The 17,370-nt window shown below is 37.5% G+C and overlaps 1 protein-coding gene across 2 annotated transcripts; it reads left to right on the top strand.

Moving 5' to 3' along the window:
- The first annotated feature begins 636 nt into the window (after positions 1-636).
- wnt5a (wingless-type MMTV integration site family, member 5a) lies at positions 637-15,242 on the top strand. Of its 2 annotated transcripts, XM_038286309.1 has the most exons (5): positions 637-1,573; positions 3,827-3,975; positions 5,337-5,584; positions 11,111-11,403; positions 13,340-13,798. In XM_038286309.1, the coding sequence occupies exons 2-5, from the start codon at positions 3,839-3,841 to the stop codon at positions 13,796-13,798; spliced, it is 1,137 nt and encodes a 378-aa protein (XP_038142237.1). In that variant the 5' UTR covers positions 637-1,573; positions 3,827-3,838. The 2 variants fall into 2 exon arrangements, with proteins under 2 accessions (XP_038142237.1, XP_038142238.1); XM_038286310.1 differs by lacking the exon at positions 637-1,573 and having other exon boundaries at positions 3,839-3,975; positions 13,340-15,242.
- Positions 15,243-17,370: the final 2,128 nt, after the last annotated feature.

The raw sequence follows: 17,370 nt of genomic DNA, 5'->3' as shown, positions 1-17,370 counted from the left end.
AAATCCCAATTACCTCAGTCGATGCAAAATACACGCATTTAATGAGCACAGGAGCCTTCCTGTGTGAAACTATTAACCACTTTGCCTCCACCCCAACAGTCTGCGTCAGACTCATTGAAAAATATCGACCTAGAAGCGATCAGATTTCGGCTGCTTGTTTTCAGATAGAGTGCCATCAAAAAATACTTACCGAAAATGCTCGCAGGCCTTCGGGTGATGAGATCGGCTTGTGTAAGCAGCGCGCGGTGTGGACCTGCCTGCACTGATTGTGCTGCAGCGGTAACCTGATCTGCAGCCGGTGAAAATCTCTGACTCTGCCCTGGTATGGATGGGCTATTAGCCGCGGGTGCTTTATAAGTTTATTTTAGGTAATAGAGACGCTTGTTTTGTTACAGGCTGTTCCGCCCTCATTTCTGTTCCTCTCTCTGCCACCCCCTCCCTGCGCCACTTTACCTTTGCTGAATCCTTGCTTCTTAAAAAAAAAAAAGTTAGTTGGAGGAAAACAAGTGGTATTAATTTGGAGCGCATGCGCATTGAAGAATATCTCTTTTTATTTTTTGTTCAAATGCGCATCAGCGCAACATTGAGAGAGGAGGCAACTGTAGCAGGTGAGAGAGGCAAGAAAAAGGGGGAGAGGAAAGGAGAGGGAGGGCTATTTTTCTGCACTTGAACGCAACCAAAGGCGCACATAGAGCGTGGGAGCATAAAGCAGTCGGAGCCAGCAAGAGACGCTGCTGTTGACGCGCTCTGTCCTCCTGACACACTGCGTGCTCGTCAAGCCGCAAGCTTTGGAAATTAGGGGAAGATCATATTTTTCTTATTTGGAGCACGCTATCAGGATCCCAATTTTATTTTTTAACTCGTCAATTTGTGCAGCGGTGGACTGTTTGTGTGTTTTATTTTGTTTTTTTCTCTCATGTGAAAACCTTTAACTTTGGCTGAGGGAATTATCAGAGCACTGAAGAATGGAAGGTAAATTGACAAGCCATGTGTGGCAAGGATCACCGTGTGGATCTTTCTGCAGGTAAAGGGCGCTATGACTTGAGCGGCTGAAGCGGCTGGATCTCGTGTGCAAACCAGAATTCTCTTTGTTTTGTAGTTGAACATTAATCAGAGTCTCCCCACTTCACTTCATAAGTGAGTCGACAAAGTAGGGTTACATCCTATGACCAAACCAGTGGCACTTTGGTTTTCATTTAGTGAATCCTTCCTAAAAATTTACGCACTGAAGAAGAAAAAAAAACGATATCCACCTTATCATTTTTCAATCAAAGTTTTTATTCTGTACCTATATTCCACTATTTTATTATTATTTTTTTTTTTTACCAGACCTTTAAGCTGCTTTAAGCGCACGGAGCGCTTTTAATAGATTCACCTTTGGGGCTCTCTTGAACACTAAGAATAAAAGCCAGAGGAACTCTCAGTCGTATCAAGCACTTTTCACGAAATCCGGATTTAAAAAACACGAGGATTGACTTCAGGAACCTAAAATCCAGCCGGCCACATCTGGGATTATTTCATCGATTCCTTCTGCAAAGAGTGGATTGCATCTTCTATCATCCTGTGTTCCCTGGTGAGTATAAATGTCCCGCGCCTGATCTAAGGGAGACCGGTGTGTAGATCTATGTTTCGCCCTGTATTTAATATGTGTTCCTGAATGGTGTAAGTCCATTATAGATATAAAATGAAAACACACTTCCATTCTTAAACCCTTAATTGTAGAAATAATCAATATTCCAAATAAAAAAAAAAACACAAAACTAAGGACATTTCATCCATAAAAGTTAGTGAGACCTGAGTGAGACTACTTTTGAAGTTTACTGAGCTTGTAATATTATTACTTTGTTCTTCTTCTCAGTCTAATCCTTGCACCTGGCTCCCTCTCCTGGTTTTTGGGAAATAACAAATGGGAGAAAAAAGTTCATTCATTTTCTGAACTGAACTGTGCGCTTTCGGTTTTGGTGCGTGCAAACGAACAATATTCGTTCTTTTGTAAAACTGCGATTATTAAAAAAAAAAAAAAAGTAATTATAGCCTATTTTAAGGGCTACCTTTCACAGCCAATTAAAATCCCAGAATAAGCTTCGGGTCTTTCTAAGAGTTTACAATCGAATGATTTAATAGAGGAACAAATGTAACCTCCCTGATAGTAAAATATTTTAGATAAATTTTTCCATGAAACCCTGGATTTGAAACGGGCCCTTGTTGTTTTTGTTTTTTGTTTTTTTTCTTTTCAGTTCTGGTTGTGAGGTGTTATTTAATTTTTTCATTAGGACTAATAGTGCAGCTTTCTATAGTAATTTCTCTGCATTACAGTATTGTATTGTATTTGACCTCGTTTGATAGTTCTGTAGGCCGACATAATTTGCACCGACAAAAAGTCGCACAGTAGTCATCAGTCATCTTGCAAGGCTCTATAAGGTTCTCCTCGGGTCAGATCGTTTCTAGGGGTCACTGGGCGCACGAATTTACATCAGTTTATAGTGGTGGTGAAAAAAAAGTAAAAAAAAAAAAAGCAACATTTCTAAGTGATTCAAATCAAATAGGAAATGTGTGTCAATCCAATATTAAATTTAAAGTAAAATAACTAAGATTATTATGATTATTTTCTAGAGGGTCCATAGGTGCTCTCGTTTGGCACACAAAAAAACTACAATCTAGTAGTAGCTACTTTAAAATCTTAAGTCTCCTGCTGTTGTTGATTTTTTTTTTTATTAGAGACAGCACAAAAAAAGAAGAAAAAATAGGCAGCTTGTTAATTCTAATTAATACCGAGGCTTCTCGCAAACTCAAAGCACATGCTCATGCATGCGCACCGTGCGTGGATAATTTTGTACCCGAATCGGGTGAACTTGGCCTTTTAGTTGTCGGTATACTGTCTTCACAGCACAAACCTGAAAAATTAAGGAGAATGACTCTTTGAGTCCCAAAATGTACACCAAGCTGCAGCTGGAGGGCTGGCAGCACGGCTGGGTTTGCAAAAATAAAGGGCAATGTTTAGACATATGTTCTGCTTGCGCAAAGTTTCTCCGGACTTTCGCACTTGTTAAATAATTGCTGTCAGCTTTTTTCTTACATTTGCGTAATCTTGGCAAACCAACATACAAAACGTGGCTGGTGTTTGTCTGAAACTCAATTAACCATTGTGGAAATATGGTTTAACGCAATGAAAACCTATTTTCTTTTGATTAATGACATGTCAAGCGTTCACCTAATATATATATATTTTTTTAATATATATGTATTTTTAAACGTATTTTTTTTTATAGTAGATCTCTTAAAAGTTGTATTAACTGCACGGAATTGCAATTAAAAAATAAGGTGTAACAATAATAATATGCTATCATACATTCCTAAATATCAGAGTAATAAAAAAACACCAAAGAGACCTACACTGTCAATAAGATCATAAAACAGGTAAAACATTTCAAATATATTGAAATGTATAAAATGTGTTTTTTTATTTTTTGTGATTTGTTTTGCATGTCATATCTAAACACCTCATACCTTGAACTGCAGCTTCATAAAAATCAAACTTTAGGCCTTCCGGCGGCTGCTCCCAGGAATGTGTCTGGAGTTTCATTGTTTCTTCCCTGGCTGCATGTCTGTCAGTCTTCTGTGATTCACACTCAGACTAAATGACTTTTCTGGCTCTGCTGTTCAAGCGCAGGTGGCCTCAGGGCTCTTGTCACTCTTACATCTTTGTTGCACATGAGGAAATATAACTAGTATCTTTAAATAACATGAATGTTTCTATACTGAATAATGAAAAATAAGTAGATCAAGAATATAGACTGAAATGCTTTTGTTCTCTGTTTCGTTGCAGATCTCTGGCAGTATGAACATTGGGCTAAAGTGTGTCTGTCGGCCAGTTTGCTGGCCCTTTGGCAGCTTGCTGGACTCCAGGAACTGTGTCTTTGCCCTCACCCTCGTCATGCTCCTCATGCAGGTGGTCGTAGAGGCCAACTCATGGTGGTATGTATACATTTTTGTCTGTAAAGACCTTGTCTTGATTTGTTAACTGTGTAGTTTAAATGTTTTGCCAAATAAAAATTTAAAATATTTCTGAAACATGAAATTTGGGCTTCAGAATTTAGCCTTCAAATTCATACACACAGTAGTTCCTACTGAGATGGAACTCCACATACATAATATTTTTTACAAACTTGGCCGCTATGTATCAGTGATAGCAGGAGCACTTTTCACAAATTTTTTAGCTAAAGCGTTTTATGAGCATTTCAGTTTATAAACTGTGCAACATACAACCAATTGAATGATATAATCTATTACACTACTTTGTTTAACAATACATAAAAACATTTTTTTTAAAGACAAAAGCCTATTAAGAATTTTATTGGAGCAGCTACATTAAAGTTCAACTACAGAGTATAATTACAAATCCTGCTGTAGCCTCTTAGAATACCACTGATCTCTTAGAGATGGGAGTTGAATGCCAAAAAAGTCTGTGTGTCTTTCTGTTTCCTTTTAAAGAGAACTCACAGGTGTGAATGATTTAAGGGTGGATGTTGACAGGGCATCAATCTGTGTGTGTTTGAGTGCTGAGACGTTACCCCCCCTGCACCCCCCGTTTATGTGCCTCTTGGTGTGTATGCATTGGTGTATTCATTCCCTTGTTCCCTCACTGGTGAGTTTCCTCAGTGGATCAGGTTACACTGGGGGCTAATTGTGTCTCTCTGGGGTCTCAGAGATGGGCTGCTCTAATTGTTCTGTGGCCTGGAACCAGATGCTCACTCTGGTGTTTCCCTTTTTTGCTGCTTTATAAACATTTGCTTCTTGCTATCCTCTTAGGTAGTGTCATTATCCGTTTCTTTTTCTTAATACTGTCTTTGATTTACACATAAAACAATCAGGATCTTCCATATTTGGTACCTGAAAGCTGTGAAAATCCAGAGAGATGTACTTTTGCATTTTGGATACCCCAATAGTCAATGGGGAAAAATGGCTTGTATTGGCAACATTTAAAACATTGGGTGAGGAAAAACCTGATCAAAGCATGTACAGCAAAAATTTGTTTCTCTGGCATTCTGGAGATGTATTATTTTCCTCTGATCAGCCTCCTAATGTTTGTAGAGAACAGAACTTGAACTTCTCCCAGCTCCCAGGGACACTGTGTTCAACCCAAGACAAGCCCACATGCAGAGATTTTACTTATGACTCTGACTGAATACCCCTCTTTGCAATGATTTACATACCTTTCTCAAACTCAATCAAGGGAAATCAACTGATGATCATGGCCTTGGCCTGAAAAACCTCCATACATCTGTTTCAGTGGCACTGAGTGAAACACTGCATTGTGTGTCCCCCCCAACCCCCAGGTCTTTGGCCATGAACCCTTTACTGATCCCAGAGGCCTATATCATCGGGGCCCAGCCTCTCTGCAGCCAGCTGGTAGGCCTGTCTCAGGGCCAAAAGAAACTGTGCCAGCTCTACCAGGACCACATGCAGTTTATTGGTGAAGGTGCCAAAATGGGGATTCGTGAATGCCAGTACCAGTTCAGGCACCGGCGCTGGAATTGCAGCACTGTGGACAACTCCTCTGTTTTTGGACGTGTCATGCAAATAGGTAAGAAATTGTACACATGTGTAAAACAAAAAGGAAAAAAAAAAACACCACTGCAAAGCAATTAGGGCATACCTGAAGACTTTGTCAATATCTTTGCAGGATATTACCAACACCATCTTTTAGGCTATAATGTTAAATATTGTCTCACCAGAGCACCTTCTACATGTTAGCTGTGTTTTTGAAAATCAGTATTCTAGATTTTTAACTAAGGCTGCCTTTCATCAATATTTTTTTTTCCCACTCCATGGTAAAGATTACATCTTCAGAAGGCAAATCTATTTTCCCCTTCAAAAGGTTTTGAGCTAAGTTAAGTTCTTAAATTTGGACTCCAGAAGTCTATCTCCAAACTGCCTATGTTCCTTGATCCATCAAACTTTTCTTTAATAATGTTCTCCAAATAACACCTAAGGCAGAACAGCTGTAGTTATATTGAAGTAGGGCTGCAACTAACGATTATTTTGCAAATCGATTAATCCGTAGATTATTTTTTCGATAATCGGATAGCCAAAAATTCCTTAAAGAAGACTTTTTGCCAAATTACACTAAGTGAAACTAAAACTTTTCCACTTGAGGAGTTCTGGATAGAGCCTAATGACATACGAAAAAAGATTTTCAACTTAAATGCAAAATGTTTACGGTTTTTATTTAAAAAAATTTTGGTATAATTGTTGCTCAAAGTGGGTCACTCTGTCAGCTAAAGGCACGTAAAGATTAATTTATTACAATATTAGTTGATGATTATTTCAGTAATCAATTAATGTGATTAATTGTTTCAACCCTATATTGAACTTATATCAAGGGTATTTTCACACCAGCCACTTTTGGTTTGATTTACCAGAGTTCATTTTCGCTACTTGGTCCAAACATTCTGTACAGGTGTGAATATACTGAAGTAAGCCCTGGTCCAAACTAGATGGCTGGACGAAGACCCACTTTTGTGGTCTCAGTCTCCTTCGAAATCAACTCTTCTTCACTTCTGGTTTAGAAACAAACCAACCCCAGTCCAACCCTGCGATAGAAAACATATACATTTGAGTCTGACATCATTGTGAACAACAGCATGACTCCGGCATCATACTTTTCCAGACTTAGAGAGGCAATGTTGAATGTGTCTCTCTTGACTCTGACAATAATTTTGCAGCTGTAGTATAATAGTTTTCTTCCATAGCCGGATCTGTTCTCTGTCTTTCCCTGGCAGTTTCTGTCAGCTGGGAACAAAAATCATCACACATTGGTTTCTAACAAGTTATACTTCGATTGAATAAAGTACATTGCAAAGTTGGCTGCATTTTGTGAATTCACAAGTATACTATGCTTTGCTTTCATGATATCTCTCTACTCTAGATTTTACTTAGAGACATTATAGTGAAGAGAGCCCATCACAATTGTAAGCCGCACCTTTAAGATTTTCAATCATTGAACAAAAGGAGAACCATGAGTCTTTTTCTGCTGAAGCATGAACCATGTTTTGTTGATTCATCGCTTATGGTTTGAACGTGATATGCGGCCCAGTGTTAAAATATGGAAGGCATTCTATGCATTACCCAGAGTTAACAAGCATAAGCTTACAATTTATTTCTTTTATTCAAAATTTGAGCTCCACCTTTTTTCTCTCTTTTTTTTTTTAGAGGGGGTTAAAAATGAAAGCAAATGTAAGTCTGTGGGTAAAATTGTGAAATGCATGGAGTTGATGATTCTCAGCAGCTGAGTGAAGGGAATAGTTGGTGGGTGAGGTTGCTGGATAAATCATATGTGGCTTTGGCCCACAAATGAAGCCCCTGACATGGAGCAGAAGGGAGACAGAGAATCTGCTTTCCCACTGATGAATGAGAGATAGTCTAACACACACTTCTGCCTGTATTTAAATACAAGAGGGTAGTAAGGATACACTTAAATCAACTTGTCAGAGATTACAGGGTCTGTTTGTTCTTAGAGATATATGAGGAGTAGGCTTAACTTGCTTTTAGCAACACTATATTTTGCTAAATGCAAAAGCTGTTTGGTTTACTTTCTCATCAGAACTCTATGCACTCTTAGTATAATTAACATGTAAAATAATAATGTGATTAGTGCAGAGTTACAGCAGTCTTGGTCGCTTAAGTCACAAAATGTAATTGAATCTTAGAATTGGTGTTAGTTTTTATTACAGATATTGCTTGTGGTGTAAGAATTTCTTTAATGTTTCTTTAGAGTGTGTCATCTTCAGCTGTACAAACATGATTTGTGCAAACTGGATAAAGGAAAAAAACTTTTTTTCCCACCTAACCACTCAATTTATTCTCATCCGGTAGTTTTGTGCATCTCCAAGATGATACGGTGTAAAACTCTAAGTCTGTTTGCAAGCTGCAGTGACTTGCTATGGTGACCCCTAGATAAGGTAGCAGCAAAAAGGACTGATGTGGAAGTAACCTGTGGCTTTTAGGGGCTTGTAAACAATAACTTAAATTCCAAAGCGGCTTAAAAAAAAAAAAAAAAATAAGAATACCTTATTTTAAAAGAAATGTAATAAAAAAGTACTGAATTTTTGGAAGCTTAGTGCTTTTAGCTGGCTGGAGCATACTTCTATATACTTTTTGTATAGTGTGTCATCTCTTCTGCCATCCCATTAGCATCAGAAGTACTGACTTAACACAGCTCAACAAAATAATAAAGAAGGCTGCTTCTATTCTGGAAACTCATCTTACAAAGGAGTTTTTTTTTTTTTTTTTAAGGGAAATTAGACATCTCTGAGCATCCGCTTCATCAGACTGTCATACAACTGAGATTCTGCAGTCAGAGGCTTCTTTGTGACTTCTAAATTTGACCCCTCAGCATACTGGGCTTTTTTTTCCCAGCATGCAGCACATACTAGGACTTATGCCTGCACCCCAGTCCTCTGTCCCAATCTCTCCATAGTTTACAGCTTATAGTCTATTTTGTGTTTTTAAAAAATGCTTGGGGAGAATCTCGGTTGTGATGTTTACCTGGGTTCAAAAGGTCTCAATTAACCTGGAGCACAGTTGAATGTTCACAGCAGTCCTTCACTACACAGGTAACTGGATGTAGGACTCAGAAAGTTAGCATTAATGTTTCCAATTTGAAAGTGATGCTGCAAAATGTCCAATATTTTCAAATACAGCTAAAATCAGGGCAATGATTGCCATTGAATCTTGAAATGAAGGTTTTTTTTTAAGTGGTTGCAATAAATAGAATGAGAAATGAAAATCTTAAAAAAGAAAAAAATTGACCTGATTTTGCACCAACACTAGTGCACATACATCCACACAAGTTAACTGTCTTTTACCTTACATCAGAGAAAATAACAAGGACAACAGAAATATAAACGAAATGCCACAATTGGGTCTGTAATACTGAACTAGAACCCATTCTATAAAGTGATTTTGGGAATAAAGCCCTATTTGCACAAGATAAGCATTATCCAGTTCAATGCATGTGATACACTATTCACATCTGACATTGCTTCTTCTCTCCAGTCTTTTCCTTTTTAAGAGTGAAGATGGGATAATCTCTAATTTCTTTGCTGCTTTTGCATTTATCATCTTTCATGTTGCTTTTTTTCAATATAAAAATTATGAAAATAATCCTTACGGTAGGTAATTTATACATCTTAAACCACTGTCAATTGCTATACATATTTTCAGTAAAAATAACCCTTTTATTCTGCACCACTCTAGATATTCTGCGGATGCATTATTTTAGAAAATTGCCTTGATCACAAAGTTTTACCTATGGACTTTAACACCTTTACAGAATGATTCATTGTCTTAGCCTTTCTAGATATTTTGTTGACTGTGAGGTTTATGGTTGAACAGCTGTGTTACTATTTTTTACCAAACCTAGAAATGCACCTATTTGAATACAGCCTACTACTTAACAGTGAGTCCTCAATGACAACCTCATAAGCTGCCAGTTGTTCCTGTTCCCCTTTGTGCTAGATAAAGATGTCTTTTGCCTAAATGGCTGTCTATGAAAGCCTTAAAACAAAACAGCAGAGTGAAACTGCATTCGGATTCCTTTTTTGTCTAAGGAATTTTTTCAGCAGTGTCTTCTTTTTATATGATCATCAATTTTTACATATCCCTTGTTCTATTTTGCTCCATATTTTCTTTTTCTTGACCCATCTCTCTTTCCCCATCTGCTGTTGCCATTACAGTTTAATCCCTATAGATTTGGCCTCATAGACTATATGGGGTATTATTTTTTTGCTGTTTAGCAGTCCTGATCTTCACAACCTACCCACCAGCTATACAGACTGTTTTCATCTGATTCTCCTTGAGCTTATCAGTTCTCTGTAGTTGTCTGTGGCTTTGTTAGAATGATAACTTGCATAGCTTTAGTCTTTTCCTCTCTGTTGTCTTTTTTACAGAATAAATGCCCAGGATAGAAAAACGTTAATGACCTGTGACTCCACCATCACTCAGTCATGACAGTTTAATGGAAAGATTCTATGGCAATTTTAAATGGACTAAAATGCCCATAGTTTAAGAGGCCTTTTGGTCACTTGAGGGCGCTGTGTTCTCTCTGGCTGCGGCCCAATAACAGCAAACCAGATTACACTCTTCAGCATGCTGTCAGTGACGAGCCTGCAGTACTTGGCTGAAGTGCTCTGTACTCCTTAGCCTATGATGACTGCTGTCATATGACATCACATATCCTAACACTGCACACATTTAAGTCAGAGTGACACAGAGAAATATTCAATTTTGAAAAAAACTAACAATTAGTTTTCGGAAACACTATAAACATCTTGCATTTTCTTCCAGGATTGCCCTGTATTGTCCTCCCCATTCAGTTTGAAGTTACAATCTCAAAAGTTTCACAGAAGTTTTTTTTCAAAATGATGTGCAGAATTTTTTTTCTTCCATCCATATGTTGTTTGTAATAAGCAGTTCCGTCTTCTTCATGGTTTATTGCAAATTACAAAGCTGGCTTTTTCTGGCTTTCTTTCACCGATCCTTTTTTCTTGTACATTTTCCGTAGAGGCCAAAATAATTAGCTCTTCTTTAGAATAATGGTTCCCTTTACTGGCTAATGAATTTAATTGGACATCCACAATTGCAGTTATGCTTTACTGTTTAGGTTACTGGATGATGGACCGAACAGCACTTCGTGCACTGTACAAGACTTCTAACCATAATTTGCAATCAAACCTGCTTTAAATTGCTTAAGCTTAATCACTAACCGGGGTGTTTTAGTCAATATATCCACAGAAACAGGAGTCAGTTCAGAGTAAAAAGAGACGTAATACAATGCATTAATGCACACAAATATTTTTTTTGGGATAGTATTTTGTAAAGCAATGAGAAACATGCATCACTTTCCTCCCATTCAACTATTTTGTGCTAATATATAAATCTTTTAATTATTCTACCTCAAAGGTTTTGGTTAGATTGTGACAGAATGTGAAAATGTTAAAGAGGTATGAATACATTTCCAAGGTAATGCTCATGAAATTACCTATTGTAGATATTTGTATCTTTAAATCTCACTATGTCAAATGTGATATGTCATTTTGTGTATACACAGGCAGTCGTGAAACAGCGTTCACCTATGCGATCAGTGCAGCAGGGGTGGTGAACACAGTGAGCCGTGCCTGCAGAGAGGGTGAGCTCAACAGCTGTGGGTGCAGTCGGGCTGCTCGTCCCAAAGATCTACAGAGAGACTGGCTGTGGGGTGGCTGCGGAGACAACCTCAACTATGGCTATAGGTTCTCTAAGGAGTTTGTGGACGCACGCGAAAGGGAGAAGAGCTATCCAAAAGGCTCGTACGAGAGCGCAAGGCTGCAGATGAACCTCCACAATAATGAGGCAGGAAGGAGGGTAAGACATTTACACTGGTCTTTTGCGTCATCTGATAGGAAACAAGTGTGAAGGTGCAGAAAGAGAAAAACTGACTTTTATAAGTGAGATAAACCAGGTCCGTAACATAGATTCTGTATGATCATCTGTTTAACAGCTCTGTCTGTTCACTCCCTCCTCAGCTTTGATGTGTATAGGGAGAGAGAGTCGTTGGAGACGGCTCGGGGTTTTTTCTTTCCAAACATCTTGAATCGACCTCAAAGAAAACATAATGCTAGATCTTTCTTCTCAGACTGTTTCCTTTCAAATCAAACAAATGGGTGAAAGTTTTATGTTGTGCACCTTTGGAGAGTTAGCCAGGACAGCACTGTCCTCAATAGAAAAGTGATTCCTTATGAGCATGCAGTTAAAAAGCAACTCATTGGAGATATGGAGTGCCTTGCAAAGGTATTCATACTTAGTGTTTTCTCATGTTGTCCATGGTTTCCGACTGAAAATAGGCTAAGCCTGGTAATTGGTGTCTCTGTTTTTGTTAAACAAAGCCTAAAATAAAAATAAAAAAATAAACAGGGAAATTATAAAATGAGTTTTGAATTTTGTGTTATTGTAAGATACTATTGTCAATACTTAAGCACCAGCTGCAGAGCAGAGATGCACTGATCCAATATCGATATTCACTAATTGGCTAGATCAGATGTAGGATGAATGACTCTGAGCAGTCGCAGCAAGTAACGCTGTTTTAAAGCTGTGGTAATTTGTTACCAGTTTTTAAAAAACTTGTAGGATGAGCCTGATTACTTACCGTATTTGCATGGAAAGGTTTATGGTTAATTCTTGCAGCAGTATCGGATCAGTGCGATATGCTCAGCCCACATATGAGATTGGACTGGAAAAAAACTTAATTGGGTCATCTCTGCTATAGGGTCCTAAAAAAGCCATTGTAAAACATTGTAAAAACTGTGGTCACAATAACATTTTATGATGTAACCTTTAGAAAAAGAATAAAAGTGAAGTATTTCTCTAATACCCCTCCATCTCAAAAAGGAAGAACATGGTTGCGTGCATTTATATTTGGAATTTCTGAGAATGCTTCATGGAACCACATTGTGTTGCTGAAAGGGGAGCCTTTTCCCCAGCTTAAATTTTTTTTTTTTGTCCTCTGAAAGGTTTTAATTTTAATTTCATCTGATTGTGGCTTCTTCCCTTTAGCTTTAAGCTGCTTCCCCATCTTGATTGATGAAAACATTCCCCACACCATTAAACTGCAATCACCATATATTTCAGTGAAGATGGTTTGTTCTAGGTGATATTAAAATTTAGATTTCTTTCACATAATTTGCATTTCGGCCAATCTGAGCATTGTTACTACTTCCACATATCACTTGTGTCGCTTTTAGCAAACTGCCTCTCTGCTGCTTCTCAGAATGAGCCCTATTTTTCCAACCTGTCAGTTTCTTTTGACATCCATGGCATAGTAGATTGGCACTTGTGCAGGGCCTAAGATCTACCTGTGTTTTAGTTGGTGGATTAAGATGTTCGTACCTTCGAATATACTTTAAAACCCAAACTTATCAATAACTATTCATACCAGCTAACGGTTAAAAATGAATCCTTGTTTCTCTGATGGGTTTTATAATGCTCTTTGTCAGACTTTGGGTCAGGGTAAAGAATGCTCATGATTATGATTAACATAATTTTGTATATATATATATATATGAAATAAAAAGACAACAGGAAACTATTTTATGTTGGTCTATTGCATAAAATCCCAATAAAGCCAGATTCAAGTTTGTGGTTGTGACATGGTAGAATGTGAGTGTTTTAAGGGTTATGCATATTTTTGCAAATTATACTTTTTTAGCTAGGTTAGCAGAAGTGTTTTCTAAAAAGAATGAGCACTTTTGAAATCCATTCCTAGAAACTGCTTTTAAAGATCTTCTTCCTGTATTTTTTTAAGGCTGTGTCAAACCTCGCTGATGTGTCGTGCAAGTGCCATGGCGTGTCGGGCTCCTGCAGCTTAAAGACCTGCTGGCTACAGCTGGCTGACTTCCGAAAGGTGGGTGATGCTCTGAAGGAGAAGTATGACAGCGCTGCAGCCATGAAGCTCAACTCACGTGGCAAACTGGTACCATTGCACAGCAATTTCAACCCACCCACGGGCAATGATTTGGTGCACATCGACCAGAGTCCAGACTACTGCTTAAAGAACCAAAGCACTGGCTCCTTGGGCACAGTGGGACGCCTTTGCAACAAGACATCAGAAGGCATGGATGGGTGCGAGTTAATGTGTTGTGGCCGAGGTTATGATCAGTACAAAGCCCAAATAGTGGAGCGCTGCAACTGCAAGTTCCACTGGTGTTGCTACGTGAAGTGCAAGCGCTGCACAAGAATTGTAGACCAATTTGTCTGCAAGTGAGCAGAGACACTTTGCCCTGTGGAGGATGGGTGTACATCTGTGTGATTTAATGAGCGTTTTAACATGGAGAAGATGGAAGAAAGAAACTATATAAATTATATTTATAGAGCTAAACAATTATGTCATTTGCAAAAAGACCCTTTTAAAAAAAACTAAAAAAAAAATTTTTTTTCTTTTTTTTTTTTTTAGAAACCAAGAGTATTGTGAAATATTTATTTTCAGATTGCTATGTTTTTATTCTGGCCCAGTCTGTATCAGTTTTCTTTTTTTTTTTTTTTTTCTTTTTTTTTTTTTATGTTTTTTGTTCCTTAAAACATTTTCTTACCCCAAACATTATTGATATTGTTTTTATTATATAGTTTTGTTTTTTAATAAAAATGTTTTGGTAAGTGGCTGATAGTGATGAGAGCTCTCAGCAAAGCTCAGCTTTACCTTTTATCGTCATACACAAGTGATGTCTGATGTCTTGTCGATTGCTCAGAAGTTCTGATGAGTTGGGCAGGAAATACTGGGTAACTGTAAGTAAATGTTGCTTGTGTGCCATGTGTGGATCTTAGGGCCAGTTTCAAGCCAGACTTTGCTCTTCTTACTTTCCACTTCTCAACACTTGAGCAGGAATGAATACAATTTTTAGCTTTTGTGAATCATTGCATTATAAGGGCTACAGTGAAAAGGCTGTATTTTTTTAGTGGGGGGAATGGGCCATTTATTAAACTGTCCTAGAAGCCTGAACAATCCCTAGGTGCTGGAACAGCTCCATCATTCATTATGCACTTTGATGCACAGACTTTAACCTCTCTGTAGGCATCTCTTCAACTGTTATCCATATATTCATATCCTAGTCTCCTTTTCATATCATTTCAGAATATCCATATTAACATTATTCTACAGTACTTATCATGGTTCAAATATATATGGGTAATGTTGTGGTGAACAATAGTGAAATATTAAGTGCTCTCTGTAAATAGTATAGCATAGTCTATCCAGCTGATCAATAAACTGTATTTATTTTATTTTTTTTATCCAATCTTCCTTTAAGCTCGAAGAAGAAAAGCATTGTTTCTACAAACAGATGAATTAGTCAGTTTTAAGGTCACTTTTCTAAAATGTTTATTCTCATTGACACATGGGGCTTCACTGTTTTGTCTTTTTTTGTAAAAGGGAAATGCACCTTATTGTTAAAAAAGAAACCATTCACTCCAGTTTGGCTTTGTTACATCGGTTCTTTCACAGATGTTCAGGTTTTTATCTCATATTTTCACCATGATATGATCCCTGTGATTCTCATTAGACTTATTCCAACAACTCAACAATGTGTATTTATAAGCTTCTTTATTGAATTTGAGGTTTGTTGAACTAAATGTGTTATAGTTGATGTTTTGTTACTTTTTACAAATCAACTCAATGCTATTCCTTCTTTCAATAAATATGAAATGTAAAACTAGCAGAGATGCATTTAATCCCATTATTTCTCTAAGATGTCTTTGCCTTTTTGTCTTAACTTTCATCTTCCCTCCCTCCATTGTGAAATGTATTATTTAGTCTTTCTTGTGATATTTTTTTTTCCCAGACCATACATGCAGCTCCTTGTCTGGTGAAAGGAGGAAAAAAGGGATAGATCTTTAAACATTTTGAAACATATAAATCAGAAAAATAAGGCCTGCATTTTGTAGTTTTCCCATCTAAGTTAACACTTTCTAGAACATTTGACTTAGACTCATCTTAATTTATATCTTGGGATTACTGCTTCAGGACAATGCTAGTTCTAGTAGCTTATATAGAGTACAAACATTTAACGCAAGATGCCATTAAAGATAAAGATATGACAGGCAAAATAAAAAGAGTGTATATAGTACAAAAAAGCATTAAAATAGAAGAAAGTTGTAATTTTCTGGAATACGTTTCCCTCAGATATAAAAATATCTGCACAATAGAGAGCTAAGGGAAGACTACATAGTAGTTGACTTGGATTATTGCACTTGTACTGCACAGATGTACTGACCTTATAAATAAGTAAAAAATTACACAGGCTACACAGTAGTTGGCATGTGTTATTGCACAGTGAGATAAAAGAATATTGCACATGAGTTATAATAGGTAATGTTGTGCATGAGATGTCCAAGGAGGGGGATGCTGACCCTTGTCCCCCCTCCTGACGATATAGCTGTAGGTCGTTTGGGAAATCTCTCCAGAAGATTTGAACTTTAAAGACTATTTTATTACGCATTTTTCTTTTACACAACAGAGTAAGCTCCGCCAGAATATTAATGGTTTGTGACAAGAAACAGATCATCTTTTGTATGTGGATTTCGACTGGGTAGTTTTATCAGGAACTGGCTTTGATCTAACCCTCTATTGTACTGTGGGTACATTAGTGAGTTAATTTTATTGTTCTGATGGGAAAGCCTTCACCCTGTCTAAAGACTTTTTTTTTTTTTAGGATTAGCCTGTATTTGGCCCCTTACATCATCCCATCAACTCTGACTAGCTTCCATGGCATAAAGCTGCCACTAGCATGATTACGTTTATTTAATAGCTATTAAAATTAGGTCAATTTCTCACTGAGATAGTGTGGTTTACTGGTTACTTGCCCAGTTTCTACTGTGCCTCTTATCTACTGATCACTGGAAATGGCCATTTCCTAACCCATCACCCTGACCAGGAAGAATGAAATAAGTGAACCACTGTATTCTATTCCATTATAGAATACAGCAACACCTCAGGCTGGTGTAACACAAAAACTCTGGAAAACTAACAAAGAAAAAAAAAAATTACACAATCAAAGGTTTCGTAATCATTTGACCCCTCTGTAATTTAAGCTGAAGCTTTTGTTGATTATTACTTGGGATTCTGTTAAATAGAGAAGTGGTCTATAAATCCTTAAAGGGGGTGAATTTATTTCAGAACAGTTTACCTCTGTAGTAAATGTCATAATACTAGCTAATTAGAGTTTTCCCAACTGAACATTGTTACTCCAAGCTGTTACTCACCTAACATTTTTCACTATCTTATTACAGTTTGGTGTAATTTGCCGACAAACATTTTCCTCTCGAGTGTGTAACTGTTCTAAGGTTTCTCTGCTGTGAGTCAAGAACCTCTTGACTCAGTGCAAGATTTTGTGACAGACCATAAAGCTTATCCTGAATGATAGTTATTTTAGGTGTGGAGCACACAAAGACAAGATTTTTTGCCTGAGAGCTTTTGGAAGATGGCCTGAAGATTAGATATCTCCCTTAGGGATGGTAGGGGTTGTGTTATAAGTGCTTCTCAACAATCCAGTGACAGTGGATGGGTTAATGGGATGATTAATCACATTTTGTCAGGAGAATAAGAAGGGGATTTTCCATAGAGGGAAATTGGGATGTCTGGATGACTGGGTCTTGTCAGAGGCTGCTGATGTAGAGACGTAAAATGCATGAGAGAAGATTGGGGCCCAAGTAAGAAAGGAGGGCAAAAATTTTAAGGCAGAAAATGTTTCAAGTGAAAATTAGAGCTTACTGACTGCCATTTTAGAGTAAATGCTTCTTATATTGACTAATATAGATGCTAATAAAATTACACAGATTTTGCGG

This window comes from Cyprinodon tularosa, unplaced genomic scaffold (genome assembly GCF_016077235.1).
Source record: "Cyprinodon tularosa strain WSP-4 unplaced genomic scaffold, ASM1607723v1 ctg223, whole genome shotgun sequence".
Classification (NCBI taxonomy): Eukaryota; Metazoa; Chordata; class Actinopteri; order Cyprinodontiformes; family Cyprinodontidae; genus Cyprinodon; species Cyprinodon tularosa.
This window is presented reverse-complemented; position numbering and strand designations above follow the sequence as displayed.

Excerpts from the sequence above, each read along its gene's own strand:
- wnt5a (XM_038286310.1), top strand. The coding sequence starts at position 3,839 with ATGAACATTGGGCTAAAGTGTGTCTGTCGGCCAGTTTGCTGGCCCTTT. Across the intron at positions 5,585-11,110 it reads TGGACGTGTCATGCAAATAG|GCAGTCGTGAAACAGCGTTC; the intron begins GTAAGAAATTGT and ends GTGTATACACAG. Across the intron at positions 11,404-13,339 it reads ATAATGAGGCAGGAAGGAGG|GCTGTGTCAAACCTCGCTGA; the intron begins GTAAGACATTTA and ends TATTTTTTTAAG.